Source organism: Sander vitreus, chromosome 9 (assembly GCF_031162955.1).
Source record: "Sander vitreus isolate 19-12246 chromosome 9, sanVit1, whole genome shotgun sequence".
Classification (NCBI taxonomy): domain Eukaryota; kingdom Metazoa; phylum Chordata; class Actinopteri; order Perciformes; family Percidae; genus Sander; species Sander vitreus.
In genome coordinates this window covers 15,339,226-15,361,941 of record NC_135863.1, presented here as the reverse complement: position 1 = coordinate 15,361,941, position 22,716 = coordinate 15,339,226, and the positions used below count along the sequence as shown (strand labels likewise).

General features: G+C 38.6%; 3 protein-coding genes across 4 annotated transcripts; 1 reads left to right on the top strand and 2 right to left on the bottom strand.

Moving 5' to 3' along the window:
* Positions 1 to 1,330: 1,330 nt before the first annotated feature.
* On the bottom strand, positions 1,331 to 9,048 carry dnase2b (deoxyribonuclease II beta). Its single transcript, XM_078258867.1, has 6 exons — positions 8,897 to 9,048; positions 8,555 to 8,729; positions 6,100 to 6,178; positions 5,543 to 5,704; positions 2,993 to 3,190; positions 1,331 to 1,898 (listed from the first exon to the last, which is right to left on the bottom strand). The coding sequence occupies exons 1-6, from the start codon at positions 9,004 to 9,006 to the stop codon at positions 1,564 to 1,566; spliced, it is 1,059 nt and encodes a 352-aa protein (XP_078114993.1). The 5' UTR covers positions 9,007 to 9,048; the 3' UTR covers positions 1,331 to 1,563.
* Positions 9,049 to 13,974: 4,926 nt separating this feature from the next.
* On the top strand, positions 13,975 to 20,062 carry uox (urate oxidase). Its single transcript, XM_078258864.1, has 8 exons — positions 13,975 to 14,103; positions 15,395 to 15,607; positions 17,293 to 17,409; positions 17,680 to 17,758; positions 18,239 to 18,425; positions 18,654 to 18,777; positions 19,115 to 19,198; positions 19,279 to 20,062. Exons 1-8 carry the CDS (start codon positions 14,083 to 14,085, stop codon positions 19,351 to 19,353), a joined length of 900 nt encoding a protein of 299 aa, XP_078114990.1. The 5' UTR covers positions 13,975 to 14,082; the 3' UTR covers positions 19,354 to 20,062.
* Positions 19,578 to 22,279, bottom strand: samd13 (sterile alpha motif domain containing 13). Of its 2 annotated transcripts, XM_078258866.1 has the most exons (5): positions 22,160 to 22,279; positions 21,004 to 21,036; positions 20,802 to 20,844; positions 20,574 to 20,685; positions 19,578 to 20,485 (listed from the first exon to the last, which is right to left on the bottom strand). In XM_078258866.1, exons 3-5 carry the CDS (start codon positions 20,837 to 20,839, stop codon positions 20,342 to 20,344), a joined length of 294 nt encoding a protein of 97 aa, XP_078114992.1. In that variant the 5' UTR covers positions 20,840 to 20,844; positions 21,004 to 21,036; positions 22,160 to 22,279; the 3' UTR covers positions 19,578 to 20,341. The 2 variants fall into 2 exon arrangements, with proteins under 2 accessions (XP_078114992.1, XP_078114991.1); XM_078258865.1 differs by lacking the exon at positions 21,004 to 21,036.
* Positions 22,280 to 22,716: the final 437 nt, after the last annotated feature.

Genomic DNA, 22,716 nt, shown 5'->3' with positions numbered 1-22,716 from the left:
TGCCATCACTTCGCAAGTGATGACGTCCTGTCGCTGTTCCAGTTGAGGGGAGAGAGAGCGGATGACAGTGCGTTTGAGTTCAGTAGAGCATACGGCTCTGTAGAGTCGTGTAATTATGACTTTATAGCCTATACTACATGTGCATAGCGGAAACCCTGTTGTGCGTCTGTCCTATTTCTGATACTGTGGTGGTAGAAAGCAACATAGAGGAAACACTGGGTAGCTTTTGCGCCTATTGTTATTATTATTATTATTAGGTATAGCTACATGTTGAATCGGCTGCATGGATACTCTGACAGTTTTATATTTTTATAAAGATACCCATTTTATAATAGGCCTACCCATAATACTTTTATAACAATACCCATAATAATTTGGAATATTTTTAGTTTTTTTCTTTCCTTTTATTTTTACTGCACAACCTCCCGGCACACATATTGCAAACACACTTTACGCACACACACTACACTACACTTTTACATCACACACACACACACACACACACACACACACACACACACACAGGGCAGACCTGACACATATAAAATAATGCAGCTTCTGTAATTCCATCTGATGTTAGTGTTTTGTATGACATTGTGCTATGATTGACTAAATGTTCCTGTTGGAAGAGAACATGTGTTACTGTTTTGGAAGAATTATTTGATTTTGACACATGTTTGCATTGTTTTAGTGGACATAGTGTATTGTGTTAGAGAATTATTGTATTTTGAAAATTAGTGTTAGAGTTTAGCTTTCAATGTGTGATTTTGAGAATGAAATTAACTGTTTTGTCAATTGTGTGTTGTAGGTGTGTTGGTGCGTTAAGAGTTTAGGAAAGTTGTTAAAAGTATTGAAAAAAATTGTCATAGCGATCGGAAAAAACTGGAACTACCCAGACATGGTGAGTCTTCACCTGGGTAAAATATAACTAAACATCAAATAGATACATCTTGTGTTATTACAGATTCCCTTCATTCAATCGAGGAAGTAAGGCAGAAACAGCATACTGACACACACACTAGTACAACCACAGTCTGATTTGCAGCTGGCTACTGGGCAAAGTCAGGGTATGGGCTTTTCACCAGAGGGGATGCTCTTTTACTTTCCCCACCCAGACCGAACCCATTTTCTGACCTTCAGTCCACTACTGCCCTGATCTTTTAAAGTAAACATTTTCAGAATTAGCAGTATTGTATTTAGATTTGCTTTGAGTTCCTCAAATACATGAAAAGTAAAGAAATAAAGGTTCTTACGTAAACACAGGCAAGTTATGTGATGCAAATGCATACATTTTTTTTTAAATAAATGAGAGTCAGTGATGACACTCAAACACTTGCAAATCTTGCATATTTATTAATTTAGCATATAGTCACATCATATTGCCTATGTAACTTTTTCAGTAGATTATTAAGTTGCAATCATTCTCAAAACCACATACAGGTTAAGACTATGTCAGGATTTTCATATGTACTGGAACACAAGTCAAACAAGTTAAATTCAAACATGTTTTTTTTTTTTCCTCCTTTAAATGGATGGCTAAATGTATACCTCTTTCTCTCTCATTCAACAGCCAATGTACCAGTCCACCAGCTGTCTGAAGGCCTTGTAAATCAAGGGGTTGAAGGTGCAGACCAGCCCCCCACCACGCCACAGTTGGGCACTCTCCCTGTTCAGATCCCCCAGGCAGGTCACCTGGTCCTCGAAGGCCCGCGACACGCACCACTTTGAGTGGTCGTAGTGGGACTGGAACAGGACTGGGCCGGGAAGCCGAATCCTCTTGATGTTCATGGTGTGTTTGGGCAGGGAGCAGTTGGAGGGCAGCTCATGGCCTTGTCTCTGCCAGGACTCCACCAGCAGGTCGGCATCCAGAGCCTGAGCCACCCAGCCCGTGTAGATGTCTGAATGAATGCCAGTGAGGGGGTTAGTTCAGTTGCATTATGATAAGAAATGACATGAAAAAGCAAATAGTAAATAAAGCTAAGCTGACTTATTATAATGCACTAGGATAGGTTTAATGTTTTAAATAACATTCTTACAGTTTTATGTTGTTTATGTTGCATTGGGGATTAATATTATAAATGAGTTCTATAATGTTTTACAGCCCAATATAGGGATGGGCGGCCTCCATGTTGATTTTGCGATGATATTGTAGGGTTAACAATTGGTGCTTTCACAAAATATTGACACAATGAGATTTTTGATCAATATTCATCAGTAATGTAGATATAATGACTAAGTGGTTAAAGGCAAATAATAGAACAGATAGAACAGTCTGTAAGTTCAGAAAATCATTTTACTGTAATGTAGCTTTTAAAACCAGGAAAAGACCATGCCATATTACGATATCCAAAATCTAAGACAATATCTAATCTCATATCATGATATCAATATAATATCGATATATTGCCCAGCCCTAGAACAAATATAACCTTCATGCTCAGAGCTGACACATTATTTTTTCTTTCTTTTAATATACAAGAAAAAACAAGGGCCTCTAAAAATCCTACAAATGAAACAATCTAATAGGGGAAAATGACTCCTCACAACTGTCCACACTAAGGCCCTAAAATGTGAAAAGGTTCACAAGTAGGGCTCTGCCTCATTGTAGGAGGTTACAAGTAAAAAACATTGGGAGCCGAGTACTTCTGAGGCCTTGGGTGGGGTGTGCTCATACACCTCACGGTTCTAAGATGATAGTGTGTCTGCACCTGATAATGAGTGACTGTGGCAGACAAGTGAAATGTGCAAACAAGACAGGTCACGATGTGTAAAAACTGCAGTTTTGCTGTGAGATTTCAAACAGATATTGAGTAAATGGTCAAGTGCCGAGAGTGGTTGTGGAACTCCATCGTCTCTCCAAAATAGTGCTTTTGTTGCAATATATATTTGTATTGTATTTGTATGTATTTATTTATTTATTTTTACAGCAGCAATGGAGCAAATGTAAAAAAAGAAAATATAAATGACCCACAGTATGCGAGGAATACCTTACCATCCACATAGCGTTCAGATTTCACAAAACTGACAAACTTTTCCCCTTGCATTGAGAAAAGCTGCTCCACTCTCTTATCTGAGGCCAGCGGCGGTTTGAAGCCCTCACATAACTGGGCCAACTGCGGCAGGTCGGCCAAGAATGCAGCAGGTACAGAGCAGTTATAGAAGCGTGGGTAAAGGTACACCATCTGCTTTGCTAGAGAGGAAGGAGAATGCCTCACAAAGAAGAGAGAAAATGAGATGTTAGAAAATTCAAGGGTGCACTATAGGATGCTTCAGACAGTATTCCTAAAAGCCAAGAAAAATAGAGCTAATTAAAAAATGCTCATGTTTTCCCTGAAAGTGTTGAACTGAATTATTGTTTTGCTGATATACTGTACAATATCAAACAAATACCAACTTTAATAAATACTGGTTATATCTAACTGTGTCTATAATATCTAAATATGGACGTTCCTAGTGACAACAAAGCTACATAAAACTTCTCTCTTTTCTTTCCATATTCATTTCATTATGCATGCGTGTTGTAGTGGGCCAACTTAAAGGAATCTTCAGAGGTCTGTGTCATTGATACGTAGTATTAAATAGTAAATCTCATCAACAAGAATCATTTAAATGTTCTCGTCTTGCTGTGTGTGTTTCATGGCAAGCAAGTGGATTTCCCAAAATGTAGCCATGTGTCTTTAAAGAGCTGCTAGCCATTAAAATATGTCTTTAGGGACCGTTCGATATTTATGGAATTGACCACCGGAGGAAAATAAGGGAGGGTCATGTCTTTTTATTCTTTGTTAAGGGGAGGGTCACCCAATGTTTTTTAGTTTCAAATTTCAAAGTGGCTTGTTTGGTGCATATTTTTCCATGTAGCTCTCAGTCTCAGCACCCCATCACTAGCAGATGGTTCCCTCCCTGTTTAGTCAGCCAGACAATTTGAGCTATAGCTTTGTAGAGGCTGTGGGATTTTCCCTAAATATCCTAAATCCCGCCCGCACATAAACACAAAACTGCTCATCTAGCTCCACCGTGTTGTAACTAAGACATCTGCTGAAAAAATAATTGTATTCATTAACATGATTGCCGTACTGTTTAGTTCAAAAACATCCAAAACACCAAAGTACGAAAACATAGCAGACCAGACACCTGCTTTTAGTTGGAAAAGTCGAAGCTCGGGATAGCACCAGCTGGGAGGGCATGAGACGGGAGGTCTCCAGGCTGCAGCTCAAATATCCTTTCGGTCCCGGTGATTGTGAAAAACAACAGCCTTTTCAAGGCATTTGAGAAGGAAGGAGTGGTAGCATGCAAGCTCCCAAATTGACGCTTGTCTGAGAAATGGAGTTTTGCATAATGTTCAGCTTCGGCAACTTTACCTATATGCTAAAATATACAATGACTGAGGAAGCCTAGTAACTGGTCTGTTTTATTGTTTTATTTCATGTGAATACTAGTTTACTAGAGGAGTAACTTAGTATTTGAAGTAATGTAGTAATGCAGGAAGTGTGCCTTTAGTTTCCATGCTTATTGTGTTTCCACAACAATGTTAGTGAGTAAATCTACTGAAATGGCCCCCATAACAGAGGAGTGTGATGTATAAGATGAGAAAGCAGAGGTTAAGTCATGTATATCATGGTTCTAAAAAAAATAGTGGTTATCTGTACATCTTTGCCAAGCGCAAACCAGTACAGAAGGCATCAATAAATTGTTGGGGAGGGTCATGCCTTTTTTCCCAATTACTTTGGGGGGTCATAGAAAAATGTATTGCTGGTGAAGGGAGGGTCAGGTCTATTTTGATTAAAGATCCCAAAACTCCTCCGGTAGCCCCTTAAATAAGTAACGAACAGTCCCTTAGTTTGTAAAACTTAAAAAAATATTGATTCATGTCACAAACTATCACAATACAAAACAAATAGCAACACTGTCAACAACATTTATTAACAGCATTGCTCACAATGCTACTATGTTTCTTATTGGTTTACAATATTAAAACTCAGTTAAAGACCCCCACCAGAAATGTTTTATGACAAATAAAAATACATAATAATTTATGTCTCATACGGTTACTCCACACAAAAAAAAGGTTCAATTAACTTGTTCAAAAATTCTAACTACATTTACACCTTCTCCTTCACTGAAAAATCATGTATTTATGAATTTGCAAATATTTTTCTTTTCAAATGTGTAACTGCTGGACACACGATGTCTCCTACTTTATTGTCTATTTTCAGTGTATGTGCTAGAGGTTTCAAGTTTCTGTATGTAAGTTCCATATTGGATTGCAATATTTGAGTGGAGGGGGACTTACATTTATTTTTCTTAATATATAAGAGTAGACCCTCAAAACATCATTTGACAAACACTTTGCAGGTTTGTGTAAATTTATATAATAAATAATGTAAAGTCATATCTGTATGTATTGAAGGCACTGACATAAGACCGGGTCACTGTGTAAATGTTTTCTTGTTTTTAGCAAATAGAGAATTTTGTAAGTTGAAGTCTGGGATGTGTACAGAGCAGGAGTAAGTGAGGCAATGTTGCTTCATGAGCGTTCACTCACCTATTTGGAGGAATTGTTCATAGTGGTAGGTCACGCAGAGAGCAGTCTGGCCATTGATTTTGCCAGAGGAGGGGTAAAGGTAGCCTCTCTCAGGGAACGAGGGGAAATGGGGAATGCTGTGCGAAAGCCAAAAACCTTGAGAGCGGTCAAAGAGCAGTACCCCTGCAGGATGCAGAAAAACAACATATATACATATACAACGTCTCACACATACATTAAACCAGCATGCATGCTTGCAAACATTTCCATTAAAATAATGTCAGGGCAGGCAATAATCCAGAGTCAACAGCAGTTATCAGTTGGATGCTCTTTGCCCATTTCCTCCCCCTGACACAAAAAAAACATATCGATCTAGGTTTTTTGTGCAAACTCATAGCATTGCAAAGCTTGAATAGCAGTCTGCAAATCTATCTGTTATAAGTTATCATAGACACAAATGTACACAGGTCCCGCAGGCAAAGATTGTTATCTTGTAGTCATGATTCATCCTACTAAAACCAATTAAAATCAAAACAAAACTAGTAAGAACACAGCTGAATTTTCATAATGCATTGTACCTTTAGTGTGTCCGTATCCTTGGATGTAATCTAGGATCGGTGGTCCATCATTGTAGAGTGCATAGACTGAACTGTTAGACTGAAGAAAATACTTGTTTTATGCATACAGTATGTGGAGAAGTACACTTTTGGGGATGTGATCTTTCAGTTATTTTGTATATACAGCCCCTGTTGATTTCTTAAAAGAATAGTTTTGAGACATTTTGAGAAACATTATTTGGTTTCTTGTCGAGAGTTAGATGAGAAGATCCAATCTCATATCTGTCCAGTAAATATAAGGCAACAGCCAGCAGACGGCTAGCTTAGTTTAGCACAGTAAATATGAAGCTACAGCCCAGTCAGAAACTGGTTAGCTTAGCTTAGCTTAGCTTAGCTTAAAGACTGGAAACAGATAGTCTGTCTCTGACCAAAGTTAACAAATTCTTGTAACCAGTCTTCACTGGTTCCCTAATGGCAACAACAAGACATGAAGGAAGTTACTGGTCCTGGTTCCACAACACACAACAACGGCACCGCAACTTGTCATTTATTTATTTTTATAAGGGTTAAACAAAAGATATATCACTAGCTATGTTTCCATCCAGACGTTTTTATCTGAATTAAGTGATATCGAATGAAAAATGCCTTATGGAAACAGTAAAATTCGACTGAATTTCATGAATATCGACTCAAAGGAAATACGTTCGGTCTCATCAGATTTAATCTTGATCGATACGGCTTATCCATAAGCGCTGATGGAAACGTTATTTGCCAAATAAATAATGAATTGCGATTAAGTTTTAGGTCATTTTATGGTTGCAACCCGTCACAAAACGAAGAAGAAGAAGTTTTAGTTAATTTCCGCCCAGTATTTCCGCTCTGTTTGCACATATGGCGGGTGTCAACAAAGACAGATGTAAGTGGACAAACAAGGAGACGCACTACCGGGAGTGCCGAGACAAACGTCCCTTATGATGCAACGATTGTCTACCACAGCCTGTAGTACGATTGATTGCCAGCCCTTTCTATTGACAAAATCCCTGCAGCCTTCAGCAGGGGGTCTAATCGGGACGTGAGTCCCGTCTATTGCGCCATAGACCTGTGGCACAAGGTGCGCTCTGGAGTTACGCAGCGAGATATCATGTGCCTCATCCACTCCAGGTAGGTATATATACCTTTGCATCATCCTCGTATGTATGGCATTGCACACGGCGTAAACACACCGGTGCACGGTGGTTTTACTGACTCCAAACGTTTCGCCTACCACTCTGTACTCTGCGCATGTATCCAGTTTGTAGAGCACAATGGCGATACGCTTCTCGGTTGGAACCGGAGGGCGATAGCTTGCAACATCTGGGGAAAGGGACAGGCCAAAAAAATTACACAACAGGTCAAATGTTGTCTTGGTCATCCGAAAATGCTTCAACCAAAGGGTTCTGTGAAGTGTCTCTGAACCACGATCTCCCAGAACTGTTTGGAGCGCTGTCGTTCCCAGACCACAGGCCGCCTCCGTTGTCGTCGGGTATTTACGTGCATCTGCATCATCATAGCAATGTGTTGATAGCGTCGTTGTTTTCTTATTATAGCTTGATATGTCACTCAGTCACTCATATGTCATCAGCTGGCACATTAGCACTATTACAACTTGTGCAATATTGATCATTAGTTGGTAGATGGCACGATCCATTTTGTCTAGCAAAACTTTGTTCGCAAATGTTTGCTTGAATGTTGTGCGATTCAGTGCAAAAATGAATGGAAACATCTTAAGATGTCTAAAATCAATTTGATATACCAATTTGATTGCAAAACCGCATGTGACGTCATTACGCACAGGTTTTTATTCGCTTTAAAGCCGTTGGACGGAAACACTTTCACCAGCTTTATTCGCATGAGAGTTTTTACCGAACTTTAGATAATTCGATTGACAATTGGATGAAAACTTAGCTATAGTCATTAGTGAGCTTTAAAGGCCCTGGTAGGTGGATTTTGGTACCTTTGAACAGAGCATGGTTAGCTTTTTCCAGTCCTTATGCTAAGCTAAGCTAACCAGCTGCTGACTGGGGCTATTGCTTTATATTTACCGTACAGGCATGATAAGGGAATCAATCTCCTTATCTAAGGAGCATACAGTATTTCCTAAGTTGTCTACCTATCTAGCTTTATCAAAGTAACATTTTTCTTTGTTTCTTTTTCTTTGTATTTATTTTGTCTTGATTACTTTCCTAATGCCGCATGGAGAATGTAAACGGAGTGTAAACACAATGTAAATGGAGTGAGGAAGGACTATTTACTTCATCTGGCTCGGGAAGCTTGTTTAATTTCAGTTTCAGCTCAGTTCCTTATAGGAAACAAAAAAGAGTTTACTCAGCAAGCTCACCAACTTGGTTAAGTGTGATTAAACCACAAGGATCTCTATCTTTCTATACCCAGGAATCAGTGTCTAAAACCCACTTGAAGAACAAGGAGATAATCTCACTTTGTAGGCCTTTCCCATGTAAAGCTGGTTCAGTGTGTTCCCTATGGCTCCTTGACTGGTGTTAACCATGAATTTACTCATCTGCCAGCTCCATACTGAGGAGTCCAGGTACATGTAGTCCACCCCACTGCCGACCTCGCCAATCTTATACCTGGGCAGTTTGTAGATGATAAACCTGCAGTGGAAGGAGAGAGAAACATATTTGGGATTTGATGTCAAAATGAATTAAAACATACAAAACAACAACAATATCTGCTTACCCTCCAAAAGACAGGATATTTCAAGCAGTATAACTAAAAACTTTGTGGTTTAATTCTGCTGCAATGTAGCATTTCAACTCACCAATCAACAGACTCACCAGCTTCATTTCTACAGGAAATGTCAGTACTACACTCTGTGCAACACAAAAACAAGATAATAATCTGTAAACATGAACTGAAGTGTGTGGCCATCTTGAACAACTCCTGCAGCTGAAGTGAAGAAAAAGGGAATTTGTTTTGTGCTTCATGATTGAGTAACTTTGAAAGTGAATACAGTACAGCCCTGTAAATGCAAAACAGGAAGTCATAAGAGCTGGTCATGAGACGGGAAAGACAGAGAGTTAATGTTTGGATGTTATCACTGGCTCATCTGTGTAAAATACCTTGAGTCTACATGCTGTACCTCTACTTATCGAGCGATAGATGAGTGATCTTTTTCAGCATTGTTCTTCACATTCAAAGTGTTGCCCCTGTTCACACCTGGGAGTTTCTCAGTCCAACCCCAGTCATATTTTTTTAGCAACAGGGCAGCTAATCATGGAACTGAAAACCATCTGGTCAAATGACTGTTTCACTTTGTAAGAAAGAAGTGAAATAAAAAAACTTTCATTTAACTTGGGTCTGACATTTAACTTCAATTGTGCAGTTAATATGTCTGTTAGTCTGTTTTAATCTGTAGTTTCACATGGGACAGTGACTACAGTGGTAGTCGTAGTAGTTCATGTCATAGCAGGGCACAGCAGGGCGTTGCAGGATGTAGTGTGGCACAGCAGAGCATGGGTGGACGCAATGGACGCAGAAGGATGCAGCCAGACATTGGAGGGAATCGCAGAGCGTAGCAGGGTGTAGCAGGTCCACAGCGACAGCTGCACCCAAGACCCAGATATTGGTGCCACCCTAATCCAAGGCAATATTCTAGGCGAAGAAGAAACATAAGGACTCCGGGGAGTGAACTCCCCAGAGCTAGGTTAGTAACAAGCTTTTCTGGGACAAGAATGCACACAAAAGGAAATAAATGAAAAGAGAGATGAGAGAGCAGCTCAGTGTGTCAAAGGAAGGAAGGAACTTCCCCAGCAGTCTAGAATTATAATAGCATAACTAAGAGAGGCAGGTTAAGGAGAGAAGCCTGGTTGGGCTAGAACTCTCCCCAACCGGATCGGGCTGTACTGGCCTGCCTCCCTCTACTTTTATTATAATATTATTTATATCGTAGATGATTCTGACAGCTATGAAGAGAAGCAGGTGGGCCGGGTTAGGCGGACGCTGCAACTCCTCACTCCCTAACTATAAGCGGATGGTTTTCAGTTTATTCTTAAATGTGGTGACGGTGTCTGCTCCCCGAACCGAAATTGGGAGCTGGTTCCACAGGAGTGGAGCCTGGTAGCTGAAGGCTCTGGCTCCCATTCTACTTTTAGAGACTCTAGGAACCACAAGTAGCTCTGAGTTCTGGGAGCGACATCCCGAAAAATTCGGGACAGTGCCGAAAAACTCGGGACAGTCCCGAAATCCAAGCAGTTGTACTGAATCCTGCCCTAATTGTCCTGAAAATTAGAGCAGTCTCAAGAGCAGACTCTCGAGTAGAGTATAACTACATGTCCAGGGGCGCATTATAGGGGAGAAAAGTTAGGACAATTCCAAGGGCCCATGACTGACAAGGGCCCCAAAAAATAGGTAAAAACTAATATAAAATTATTAAACCATCATCATTCAGTATATATATATTTCAAATATACACTATAATACAATTAATGATCTCTTTGTTTTTGGCAGGAAAGTGAAATATCCCCATTGACCAAAAAGTAAACATCCATATTGACCGACCACCCCACTGTATCTGCATGAAATGGTTTGGTCCTGCCTTAGCGCACTCTGACAGTGTTTAGTTGCAGTCAGTAGATGCCAGAACTACAGTAACCACAATTTTACCAAGTAACGTTAAATCAAAATCTGGTTTTCAAAAACGGAAAGAGAGGAAAGACAAAGGAAAGGGTGTCAAACTGTAACCCAGTTTTTCACCAAGAAAGGTGGGTAGCCTATAGTCTGTGAGTGGTATTAACCTGTTGGCTTAATGTCCATAGTAAAATAAGCTAGCTAGCTACAGACTAGTGTTAGCCTACATGTAATCACCATTTAATCAGTGCAGGGAAACGTTTAGCAAGATATTCATATTAAATCATTGTCCCTGCCCCTTTTAGCAGACTAACAACAGATGAGTCAGAAGCACCCCAGTCTCCCCCTAACTGTGCCCCTCCCTGTCCCAGTGAAGAAGATGAGCAACATTGTGTTCGATGACATGCCAGTTAGCATCATTGCAGGGAGTCTGTGGGGATTTCTCCGTCTCTCTTGCTCTTTTTACCATTATAAAAAAAGAAAATGAAATATTTATTTATGACAGAAATTCAAACACATTAATAACAATTATTTTCTCACATACTGATCATTATGAAATAAAATATAAAAAAACAACAACCTACTGTCTGTTCTGGATGCTGGACAGTTGGAAACAGTGAGTAGCTTACCTGAGCCTGCATGTAAGATACAGACAATATTAAAATAATCCAGTTTGTTACGTTCATTTAGATTGAATTATGGAATGACATCTATAGATACAGACTTTATTATTCCCATCATGAAGGGCAATTTATTTGAGAAGCTTGCACACACACACACACACACACAAAAAAAAATCTATATATTTAAGTTTGTTTGTTTTTCTTTTTTTAAATCTTTCATTAATAATTATAATAATAATTAATAATAATAATAATAATTTTGTTAAGAGAATTTTCCATTTTGTCAAATTTTACAATAAAAATACATTGAGACTGTAAAAGATGGCCTTCAGCACATTTGTTATGGTTGCTTTTAAACTTGCATCAAATAGTGAACTGCATACTAGACTTGCATGCATGTACAAATCACCAGCAGTAAATATTGTGCTAGTACTAGTATTGAACTACAAGAAGCAAGACAGTTGCAAGCCTTTAATTAGAGTTATGTAAAGCTTTTGATGGGACAGTTAGGTCCTAGAGATGTGGTGACAACAGCTGCGCAGAGGGTACCCAATTAGATTTTTTTGTCATGGGGCCCAAAATTCCTGGTGATGCCCCTGTACATGTCCCTCCAGCCACACAGAAATCTAAACCTGTGTTCAGTACTCTCAGACATGAGAGTACTGAACTTTTCATACTAAATTAAGCCTGTGGTCACAAAGGAATATTGTTTTGAGAGAGAGTGAATAAAATATAAAAAAAACCCTGCCCCAGTTAAAATCAATATAATATATTGATTTTAAGTTTTAAGATTTTAAGGATCGTTTTTTTATACTTATCATTTTTGGTACACACACATGGGTGAGACACATCTGTAGAAACTGTATCAGCAGATTCTGGACTATTATTAGTTATTAACTTAGTGAAATCTATTATAAGCTGGAAGTAGTTTCAGTACATTTCCAGATATATTGGTGCCACTTTCTAAAAAGGCACCATTTATAAAGGGTCAGTCATTAGTTTCAAGTTAAATATTAGGATTCGCACAATAACTACAGAGAAGCAGTCGTCAATATATATCTTTGATCTCAGGCTCCCTCCAACAATGCTAATTAAATATGTAGAAAAATGAATTACACAAGTTAAAAACAAAAGGAGAATCTAGGACATAAAATAGTGCATTAAAATATAGGGATAATATTTAAAATAAATGAAATAGATTTTTGGTAGACAGTAATTGAAAATGAATAAGCTGAATGTAAATAGGAATGTAGTAAATGTATATGCATAATGAGAAGCTTATACAATATATATGTATGTGTGTGTAAAGAGTTTGTAAAACAGTACGTAAAAGTATATAAAGGTAAAGTGAGCTCAGTAGCTCAAGAATAATTCCAATAAGAACTTCTGGGTTGCCAGGTTATGGTTGACTGGTCAACATCCTTCTCAAGCCTGACACTTGCTTTATCTTTTTATCGACCTTTTTTTTATCGTTATGAGCTAATGTTCTTCATTAGATTTAGCTATATAAACAGAGATGCCATCTATAAATGCACATGCTGTGGTCACATGATGATCCCGGTGAAACATAAAACCTCACAGGTAACATACAAATGCATGTTAAGAAAAACAAATGTATAAATATTATACACAGAAATATAGGTAAGAGCCTCACAGCACAAATGAATAACATCAAGCCAGTAGCTGTCATACCTTCTATGTGGCTAGATCTAGATAGATGTAGTTCTATATTTAAAATAGAATGTCCCTAAAACCTATAGGAACAGTAATCTACAATTTCCAGCACACGGATATTCACAAAGGAGAGGAACAACATATACATCTAGAGTCAACCAAGTACACAAATCAGAGTTTCAATCACAGTGAGTAGCCCAGATAACATCAACCAACAACACCATAATGATTTAATCAAGTACCTAGATTGTCTTTGTTGCCCGTTAGATATGAACAACATCACAGGAATGGTCTGAAACTAAAATCCTCATTCAGACCTCTTGATGTGAGACCCAGTGTATTTTTCCAACATAGTTCTCTCCTCAGGAAGAGCATTTATATACTGCTTAAAGCCAAACATGGTAGACAATCCAGCTATCAAGAGAAACAATGCAACCTCATCATGTTCCACTATAAACTCAAAACTATTTCTGCGATTACTGATATGCATCAACATCTGTCAAAAAAGTGTAAACCAAAATAAGCTTGCTTCCATTGTTTTTTTTTAACAACCTGGCAACCCAAAAGATGTTCTTATTACTGACTTACAACTTATCAATGGGAAATACAGCATTTATTGCAGGATGTCTCAGCTATTGAGTCTTAATATAACCTGACTGACTGGAACTATGGAAAGTTTTTCCACACCACAGAGTGGAAGTCCAGTGATAAAACAGGCGGTTTAGAATCCAACACAACAAAAAGACTTGTATTTATTTATTATTCAGACATGTACTTTGGGTTCTCTCTGTGATCCTAAATAAAGCAAGAGTGTGTGTTTGTGTGTACATTTGCATGCCTGAAAGTGTAGTGTCACACACACACACACACACACACACACACACACACACACACACACACACACACACACACACACTGTGACAGGTAAAACGGGTTGAGCTTGGCCAAACATGACTTCCAATAGCAAAATAAAGTTCAAAGGTAGCACCATCCTCTCTACAAAATCCTCCTCAATCAGTAGAGACACCTCTAGCTGGAGGAACAAAGCAGACAGACAGCAGGTAAAGGAAAGGAAGATATCATGGCAACTCCTTCAGATCAGGTAACCATTCATTATGTCATACACACCTCCAGTCAGCGATCAGGAAAAATCATCTTCATCCACCTAGTCTGCTTAATCTGGGTGTGAGATTTGATGTTCACGTTATGACGCTGACTCGATCGTGTTTCTTTCACCTCTTCAAACATAGTTTTAATAATCGTCCTTACACCGTTTACAAACTGTCCACAATGCTGCTGCTAGGCTTTTAACACAATCTGACAGATGGTCACATATTACACATATTTTAACCTCTCTGCACTGGCTTGTTCTTTATTTTAGAATTAATTTAAAAATGTTGGTGCTCAGACACATTTAGGTAGCATATGCTTTAAACTTGTGTCTTATGTCTGTTCTCCTTGTATATTTTGTCAGGTGTTTTACCTTTTATTTATTTATTTGACTATATGTGATTTCATTTGATCATTTTTTTTACTGTGAAGTACTTTGTGACTGGTGTCTATATTAATAATCTGTGCTTGCTTACTTGCACATAACAAAAAGTTCTAAAGCACAAAACAAAACATTTAATTTTTTAACTATAAGAGGATGACTTACTGTAAATGAGTCAGCACTGGATTTATCTCATTTCTGAGGTGAATGACCACGGGGCCAACTGTGGTCTGTCAAACAAACTAGTGGTCATTTCTCATACAAATAAAAAAAAAACATTTCTAAATCATGAACTTTTGTCAAACACTGATGCTGTCAACGTACAGTATAGTATAATGATTCTGTCCATGCAGATTGATTTATTGATTTCAAGTTCCTGTACTTGCGGATAACTAGTTATCACATTAAGACTTCTGTTTTGGATCCTTTTGGAGAAATCTAACAACATACATTTGCATATTTTTCATTTCTCCTGCATCAAACCCTAATTAATTAATTTGTGATATCATATTGCCACCTTACTAATACATTACATGCATTAATAAAGCAACCAATCATGGACCAGTTCCACATTAAATGATGTTAGTACATGTAACACTCATAGACAATTCTGCAAACTCTTAATAGTTATCTGTCAAAGGTAACAGATAACCCTAAATGAAGAAAAGTGCTGAACAAATATCCCAGGGCTCATGCACGCAGGTGACTACAAACAGACCGAAGACCAAACTCTAAAAGGAAAGAAAAAAAAGAGAACGCTAAACAATGCATACATCAAATAAAGTCAATGCGCAGTTTAAAATACCAGCAAAATATATACTTATGGCACAAAACACCTGTTTACGTCAATGGCAACTGCTGAACTGCTACATGTCAGTAATGTGTCCCTTCGTGTGTGCAGAATGTGGAGTTTGTGCGAACAGGCTACGGCAAGAACACAGTGAAGGTGCTGGTGATCAGGAGAGAGGGCAGCCACCATTTCATCATCGAGCTGAAAGCTGACGTGGAAATCACACTTAAATCGCGGAAGGATTATCTAACTGGAGACAACTCAGACATCATCCCCACCGACACTATCAAGAACACCGTCCATGCCCTAGCCAAGCTTAAGGGGGTAGGTCACCATCCTCCACGCTGGACCAGAAGGGTGTTAGTCAGAGACCTGACTGTCGACTAAGTCACCATTATGTTTATTAAAAAAAAAGTAACTGATTCAGGATGTAATGCTAATGAGATAGGAATAGGGTTGACTTGCTGTCATAATTTGGATTTTATATACAATATATCAATAGGCTTTTACAGGCCAACAGTTCCTGAGTTCTCTGACAAGTGGGGAAAAAATCTTAGCAGGGTACATTCATTAAGGTCATGTAACATGTTATATGTTACAAGGACCATTTAGGACCATTAAGTAGAGTGGAAGCCTGTGTAGGGAAACTAAAACTGGAGATATATGGTAAACATTCATGGCCCTTCAGAATCAGTGCTGCAGTGTTTTAAACAAGCTGGAGCATTTAAACCACAGAGAAGGATATTACAGTAGTCAGTAGAGTAATGCTTGTTAAGGCGTTAAGACAGAAATAACTGCGCTGCGACCTTTGTTTCACAGGGCCTAAGATTGGCATATTAGCTTTATTTACATTCAGGGGAAGAAAAGTTCTTCGTCATCCAATTATAGAAGTCTGAGGTGAAGAGAAATTCAACAGCATTCATGAAACCATACAGTTCTTTTATATTCCCTTATTGCGCCTTGTAAAGGTTAATTTTTATATACTTTACAATACTAAAGATTTTTTATTTTTTATTTATGATTAACAGTTTTCAGAAAATGTAAACACACACAACATATCCAACAGAAAAATTAAGCAGTACACATACAACAAAATAGAATGAAAGGAAGACATAGTGCGACCATAGACAAAAACTAAACTATAAATACATTTTAGAAATAAATAAAAAAAAGAAAAGAAAAAGAGACAGTGATGCACAGAGCCCTTGAGTTTACAACCTTGCCTATATGTAGGTACAGTATTTTATCAAAATGTATCCATTAGTCATGTTTTCTAGTTAAATGCTGTGTTTATGAGCCAGAACGCCATTAAATGTCCCAAGTGTACGAGTGATACTTCCCCCATTTCAAGTTGTACTCCTCCACTTTGTCAAGCAACCTATAGGACAGTTGTTCAAGGGCAGCCAGCTGACCCAGAGCGGCGCGCAACAAATCCAGTGCTGGTGCAGAGGGGGCTTTCCATTCTTTGACCAGAAGTTTCCAGCCTAACATGAGGACAGTCTGGGTCCAGTGAGAGACTGGGGGGGTCAGGGCACTTAATGCAGAGGGGTCTCCCAAAATAAACAGATTAGGGGTGAACGGGATATTCTGGTCAACAATTTTCTCTACGATTGTATGTAGGGAAGTGCCAAAATGCCTGAATTTTTGGGCAACTCCAGAGCATGTGTACTAGGGTACCATTTTTGTCCCGACACCTCCAGCATTCTGAGTTATCAACCAAACCAACCTTGCGCTCATGTATACGATACGATTTTTAATATTAAAGGGATCCTCCTTTGTTAAACTGGAAGACTCCTATTATGGTCATTCTTTTACCTCACTATACTGACACCAGTGACCCCTGGCAACCTGCAGCCCAAACACTGATCAAATAAAATCACGGGTTAACAAACCCTATTGAAATGTTTGTCCAGTTAGGACTTGTGTTTAAGTCTGCATTTCCTTTATGTAGAGATTTGTTGGAAATGGTTTTACTTACTCTGCTTTTTATGCTCTACTCATCTGTTCAGGTGAAGACCATCGAGCAGTTTTCTCTCGATATCTGTCTTCATTTCCTGACCTCCTTCAACCATGTGCTGAGGGCCAAAGTTTACATGGAGGAGGCCCCATGGAGAAGGTTGGAGAAGGTAAAACACAGGGTTCAGTGATCAGTTTGCCTTTTTGATGGCAGTCATGTTCCTTGACATACTTTGTCATAAATGGGAAAAGCACAAGTGGAACAAATACTAAAGAGTCTTTTGCCCCCCTTTTTCACACTTGTGCTTTTCCTGCTATGACATGTCAGAAAATCTGTCATGTGTGTCCATCATTGAAACTATCTAAGCAACATGAATTAAGTACCACTTAAATTCCAACATGATTATCACCCAGTTTGTCATTGTCATTTGTTTTCTCAGAATGGTGTAGAGCATGCTCATGCATTTATCTATAGCCCAGAAGCATGTCGCTTCTGTGATGTTGAACAGAATCTCAATGGTAAGCAACACACACACCCACACACACACACACACACACACACAAACACACACACACACACACACACACACACACACACACACACACACACACACACACACACACACACACACACACACACATACACACACACACACACACTACACACACACACACACACACACACACACACACACACACACACACACACACACACACACACACACACACACACACAGAGTTCAAACTTCTTATAGCTCCTCTTTGGTTTGGATGTGGTGTCAATACTATTGACTGAGGGATCTAAAACTATAGCCAAGCCCTTGGCGTTGCTGCATATCACTGATGTTGCTGATGACAGGCTTGTCATGGGCTCATGGGTCACTTTGTACTTCATAGTCTAGTGTGAGGCCTATTGTCACGTGTCTGTTCTGTGCAACGGTACAAATTGTCAATGTTTCTGTTTCTGATTACTGCATACTCACCAACTCTGTGCTCCAGGCATCCCGGTGGTTCACAGTGGAGTGAAGAACATGACTGTGCTAAAAACCACCCAGTCTGGTTTTGAGGGTTTCCACCTAGACCGCTTCACAACTCTGCAAGAGACCAAGGACAGGTGTTTCTGCACCTCTGTCTATGCTAGGTGGCGCTACAACAAGAGTCATGATATTGACTTTGATGCTGCATGGTAATTATCTGTGAAAAGACATTGCGTTCACTTAACATCTTAGTCGTAGGTATCCATGATGGAGTCTATAACGTTATCTTCCAGAGGAGGAAAACGTTTTTTGAGTTCTGAACATAAAAAAAAGAAGGAAAATCTCTGTTCAAATGAATGAGACGTATATTTAAAAAACCCGAAAGTGAAATTACACACTTTCTACATCTAATGATCATCACATCACCGTCCTCATAGGAAGTGTGTGAAGGAGACGATTATTGAGAAGTTTGCTGGCCCCTACGACCGTGGAGAGTTCTCACCCTCTGTGCAGAAGACCCTTTATGAAACACAGGTTCTGGCCCTGGACAGAGTTCCTGAGGTAAATCCACGTTTTAGATCATACGATTTATATCACATCTCCAGGTAAAATCTGTTGCAAGGAAATAAAACTGAAACTAAACATGCTTACAGTACATGCACAAACCAACTTGTCAGCCACACACACGTCTTTACAAATACTGTATGGCTGATTACTTTTGCACACGCGTTTACACGTCAACAAAGTCATTGCATGTTACAGATTAGGGAAAGAATTCTTGAGGTGCATTGTTTGTGTACATCTAAAAAAAACAGTTTGAAGTTAAATATTATGCAACATGTAAATTAAGCTCATTCAGAAATACTCAGGCTGTTAAGTATTGTTTTTGTTCTTTTAGGTTGATGAAATAGAGATAGTCATGCCCAACCAGCATTACATCACCATAGACATGACAAAAATGGGCCTCACCAACAAAGATGAAGTAAGTTCTGTTATTACAACTACCAAGTTTTCTAGTCATGAAATATATTTGGTTACTGACCTGTATTTGTCCACTCACAGGTTCTTCTTGCCTTGGATAACCCTTCGGGCAACATCACAGGGACAGTGCGCAGGAAACAGCAAGCCAAGCTGTGAAGGCACCTACATGTCCAGGAAATGCTGCTGCTGTGATCTACATATCAATCTGAATAAGTTACTTAACAGAAAAGTCAATCTAATAACGCGCCAAAAATCTAGAGAACAAAAATTACCTTTAAATATTTTGTCAGAATTACAACAACTCAAGATTTCCTCAAATATGATTCAAGCTTTTGATGTAAGTAAATACAATGAAATAAAACAAATTCATTAATACACTATTACTTTGTGAGAAAAGAGCACCATTTATTGCAAATCTTTGATTCAGATATTCAAACTCCAGTGTTATGTTGCACATATACATTGGTCATACACACTTCAATACAGTTGTCTGTGCGACAATTCTGAAAGCACCACAGGTAGGAACATAAGAATATATACACATAAATATTTTGATATCAAGAGCCTCTGGCCTAGATAACGTAGGTGTGCAGGGACAATGAGGCTTTCGGTTGGCTCTTTGTGTCTGGGATAACAAAATGCTTCATTGTTACATGCTAAGGACGTTTCAGGGAGTCGGCTGCACAGTTTGGAGCATAAAAACTGATTTTAGGGCAAAGCTGTATGCACCAGAATCATTCATTTTCTGCATGTATCAAAGTGTTCAGGTACGACAACATACACTGTTTTAAACTATATATAATCTTATATACAAATGCTTTTTTTTTTTTTAAACCAACATGGGTTAATTCACTCTGCACAAAAACACACATATACGTACACACTTAAATGTGTACACACGCACGCACAGTATTCGCAGACAAATAAAACACAAAAGTAAAATACATATCTCAAGCATAGCTGAAAGGGTAAACAGCTGAGTGAACTCCATGTGCCACCCATTTTTGGGGTCCACACTTATAAAAATATACAGCATTCAAATCCTGTTAAGGTGCCACTGTGGCCAGAGGAGTCTTTGTGAAGTGGCAGCTAACCTGGGGTCTCCTGACACGATGATTGTCATTGTTTGGGAGGGCCTGCAGTGCTACGAGGCGTTGCTCTTCAGGTGTTGAGTTTGCAGCGGCTTCACGTGATACTCATAGATTTTCAGTGCAGGGCCGAGCTTTATTGACAGCCCTGTCAGGACATCGTTACGGGTCATCAGAAGCAGGGACTTGCCATCGATTTCCTGTCAGGTGGAGAGAGAAATATTTGACTAACATCCTAGTTTGTTTTCATCACGTGATGGGAATTTTGAGCAGGTAGAGCACTCCAACCTGATCCTGGAAAGCTGTGGCTTGCTCCTCGAACCCTGTTGCTTTGAAGTAATTGACGACATCGGCGACCCCCCAGTTGGCAGGGTCCGGCAGCTGGCCGTTCTCCACTGGGCTGTGGGGTCACAGTAAATGCATTCATCTTAATGTGCATGCACACTTAACTTCAACAGTTTCATGTTCTTCCAAATCTTTTAATAAACAATGTCCTTCACTTGTTGTAAACGATACCTTTTGGTGTCAACAGAGCCATTTGCCTTGTCTTCCATGCCGGCTGAAAAAAGAAGAAAAAAAGGAGAATAAATAAAAACAATACTTATTATTAAATCAAATTCCACTCATTCTGGAACAAGCTGACAACTCAGCAAACTCTACCTTTTTATTTATTTTTTTTATCAATTTTTTATTGAGAAAGGCACACGACTAACATTACCTTAGCCTTTTCTTTTCTTCAGCCCCCCTATCCCTTCACACACACACACACACACACACACACACACACACACACACACACACACACACACACACACACAATGTAAGACAATCCAAAACTAAAACCAGAAAGTGTCAAACTAAACTACTATTTCCAACCTTCCACGTTCACTGTATATTCTGCAGCTGCTTGTTATGGTTGTTAATTGAAACTATGACATAATTTGAGTTAAATATTCAAATTCAAGATTGATTAAATAGTTTTCAATGATTTGTGTATCATTTTTTACACATATGTCTGTCTTAAGAAACCTTCAAAGAGATGAAACAATTTGGCAATCAACAGAAAATAGATGACAGATAATCGATTAACGGTTTAAGTCAATTAACAAGCAAACATGCAATATATTGTCTGGTTCCAGCTTCTCAAAAGTGAGGATTTGTGGGTTTTCTCTGTTTAATTTCATTGTAAACTGAATATCTTTGGGTTTTGGTCAGACATAACCTTTCACCTTGGACATTTTACGATATTTTCGAATGTTTAAAAGACGATTAAGCATTTTTTTCTTTTTATTACATTTAACCAATGATAAAAACTATTTCTTAGTTGCTGCCCTATAAAACAGACAATACAACATGTAGCAACAAATGGTCTCAATATTCCACACAAACTGTACATAAAATAACTTCATAGACAGGTAAAACTTGTCTTCCATAGGTTTTACACAAGCACGAAATACACTGTGTATGCTGCAGTTGCGTGCTTTAGCAGTTTGAGTAAAATATTCAAATTCAAGATAATTGTTTTACAACTTAAATACATGTAATTTCAATTTTGTGCATCATTTTACACACATTTAGCTGTAATTCAGACTGGCGTGTTCAGTATCTTTAAAAAGTCTGTGAGTTAATTTAGTTTAGTTTAAACGGTGCCTGGTGTCACAAAACACGAGATCATGATGAAGCTATCAACTGAGGGAATACCTTACAGCAGTAATTTAACTTGTCTTATAAGCTTCTTTATAAAACGAACTGTGGTTTATTTCAAACAGAAGCCATGTTGTGGTTGGACTACTGGTGATTAAGAAAGCCTGTGCTGGCATTGAGCTTTAATGTACAAAGTAATTTAGCCATAGTAGGGTAAGTGAGTCTCTTACGATCTGTAACGTTGCAGTAATTTTTCATCAGATGTCTTCTCTCGGAGAACTTAATGAGTTGGAAGCTCAAACACCATTATTGTTTCTCTTTCGCAGTCTGGCATTCACTGGATGTCTTCACTGCAATAACAGTAAAATAGTATAGTTGTTAGAACAGTAAGAAAAAAAAATGTATAACCAAAACATAACTAAAGACCAGATGCAGCGTGAGAAAATGACGACCCAAAACTCACGTTGTTAACGTTAGCTGGACAAAAAATAGCAAAATAACGTTGTTACATACAACATGAAATTGCCTTAATTGACACATACATAAATAACGTTTAAAAGAGCAATTAAGTACGGCACAATATAGAAATAACGGTGCGCGAAATGATGACAGCTAATATTTAATCGCTCCCTCTTCGTATTTCATATTAAGCTAGCTAACGTTAACAGGGATAGTTACATTTTGTATTAGCAAACCCAGCTAACGTAACAGTTACCTTATTAAAGATCAATTCCTGTTTGACAATCACAGTTCGTCCGAGCTGTACGCGTACTTTGGATAACAAAAA

Bases quoted from the DNA above. Each gene is read 5' to 3' on its own strand.
- samd13 (XM_078258865.1), bottom strand. From the start codon at position 22,187: ATGAAAAATTACTGCAACGTTACAGATC. The intron at 20,845-22,159 runs GTAAGAGACTCA...TTCTTTTTTCAG, and splicing joins TTACTGCAACGTTACAGATC to CCGGCATGGAAGACAAGGCA. The intron at 20,686-20,801 runs GTATCGTTTACA...GTGACCCCACAG, and splicing joins GGCTCTGTTGACACCAAAAG to CCCAGTGGAGAACGGCCAGC.
- dnase2b (XM_078258867.1), bottom strand. From the start codon at position 9,006: ATGGCCACACACTTCAGTTCATGTTTACAGATTATTATCTTGTTTTTG. The intron at 3,191-5,542 runs GTGAGTGAACGC...CTTCCTCTCTAG, and splicing joins TGAACAATTCCTCCAAATAG to CAAAGCAGATGGTGTACCTT. The intron at 1,899-2,992 runs GTAAGGTATTCC...GCATTCATTCAG, and splicing joins ATCTGAACGCTATGTGGATG to ACATCTACACGGGCTGGGTG.
- uox (XM_078258864.1), top strand. From the start codon at position 14,083: ATGGCAACTCCTTCAGATCAG. The intron at 18,778-19,114 runs GTAAATCCACGT...TTGTTCTTTTAG, and splicing joins CCCTGGACAGAGTTCCTGAG to GTTGATGAAATAGAGATAGT. The intron at 19,199-19,278 runs GTAAGTTCTGTT...GTCCACTCACAG, and splicing joins GCCTCACCAACAAAGATGAA to GTTCTTCTTGCCTTGGATAA.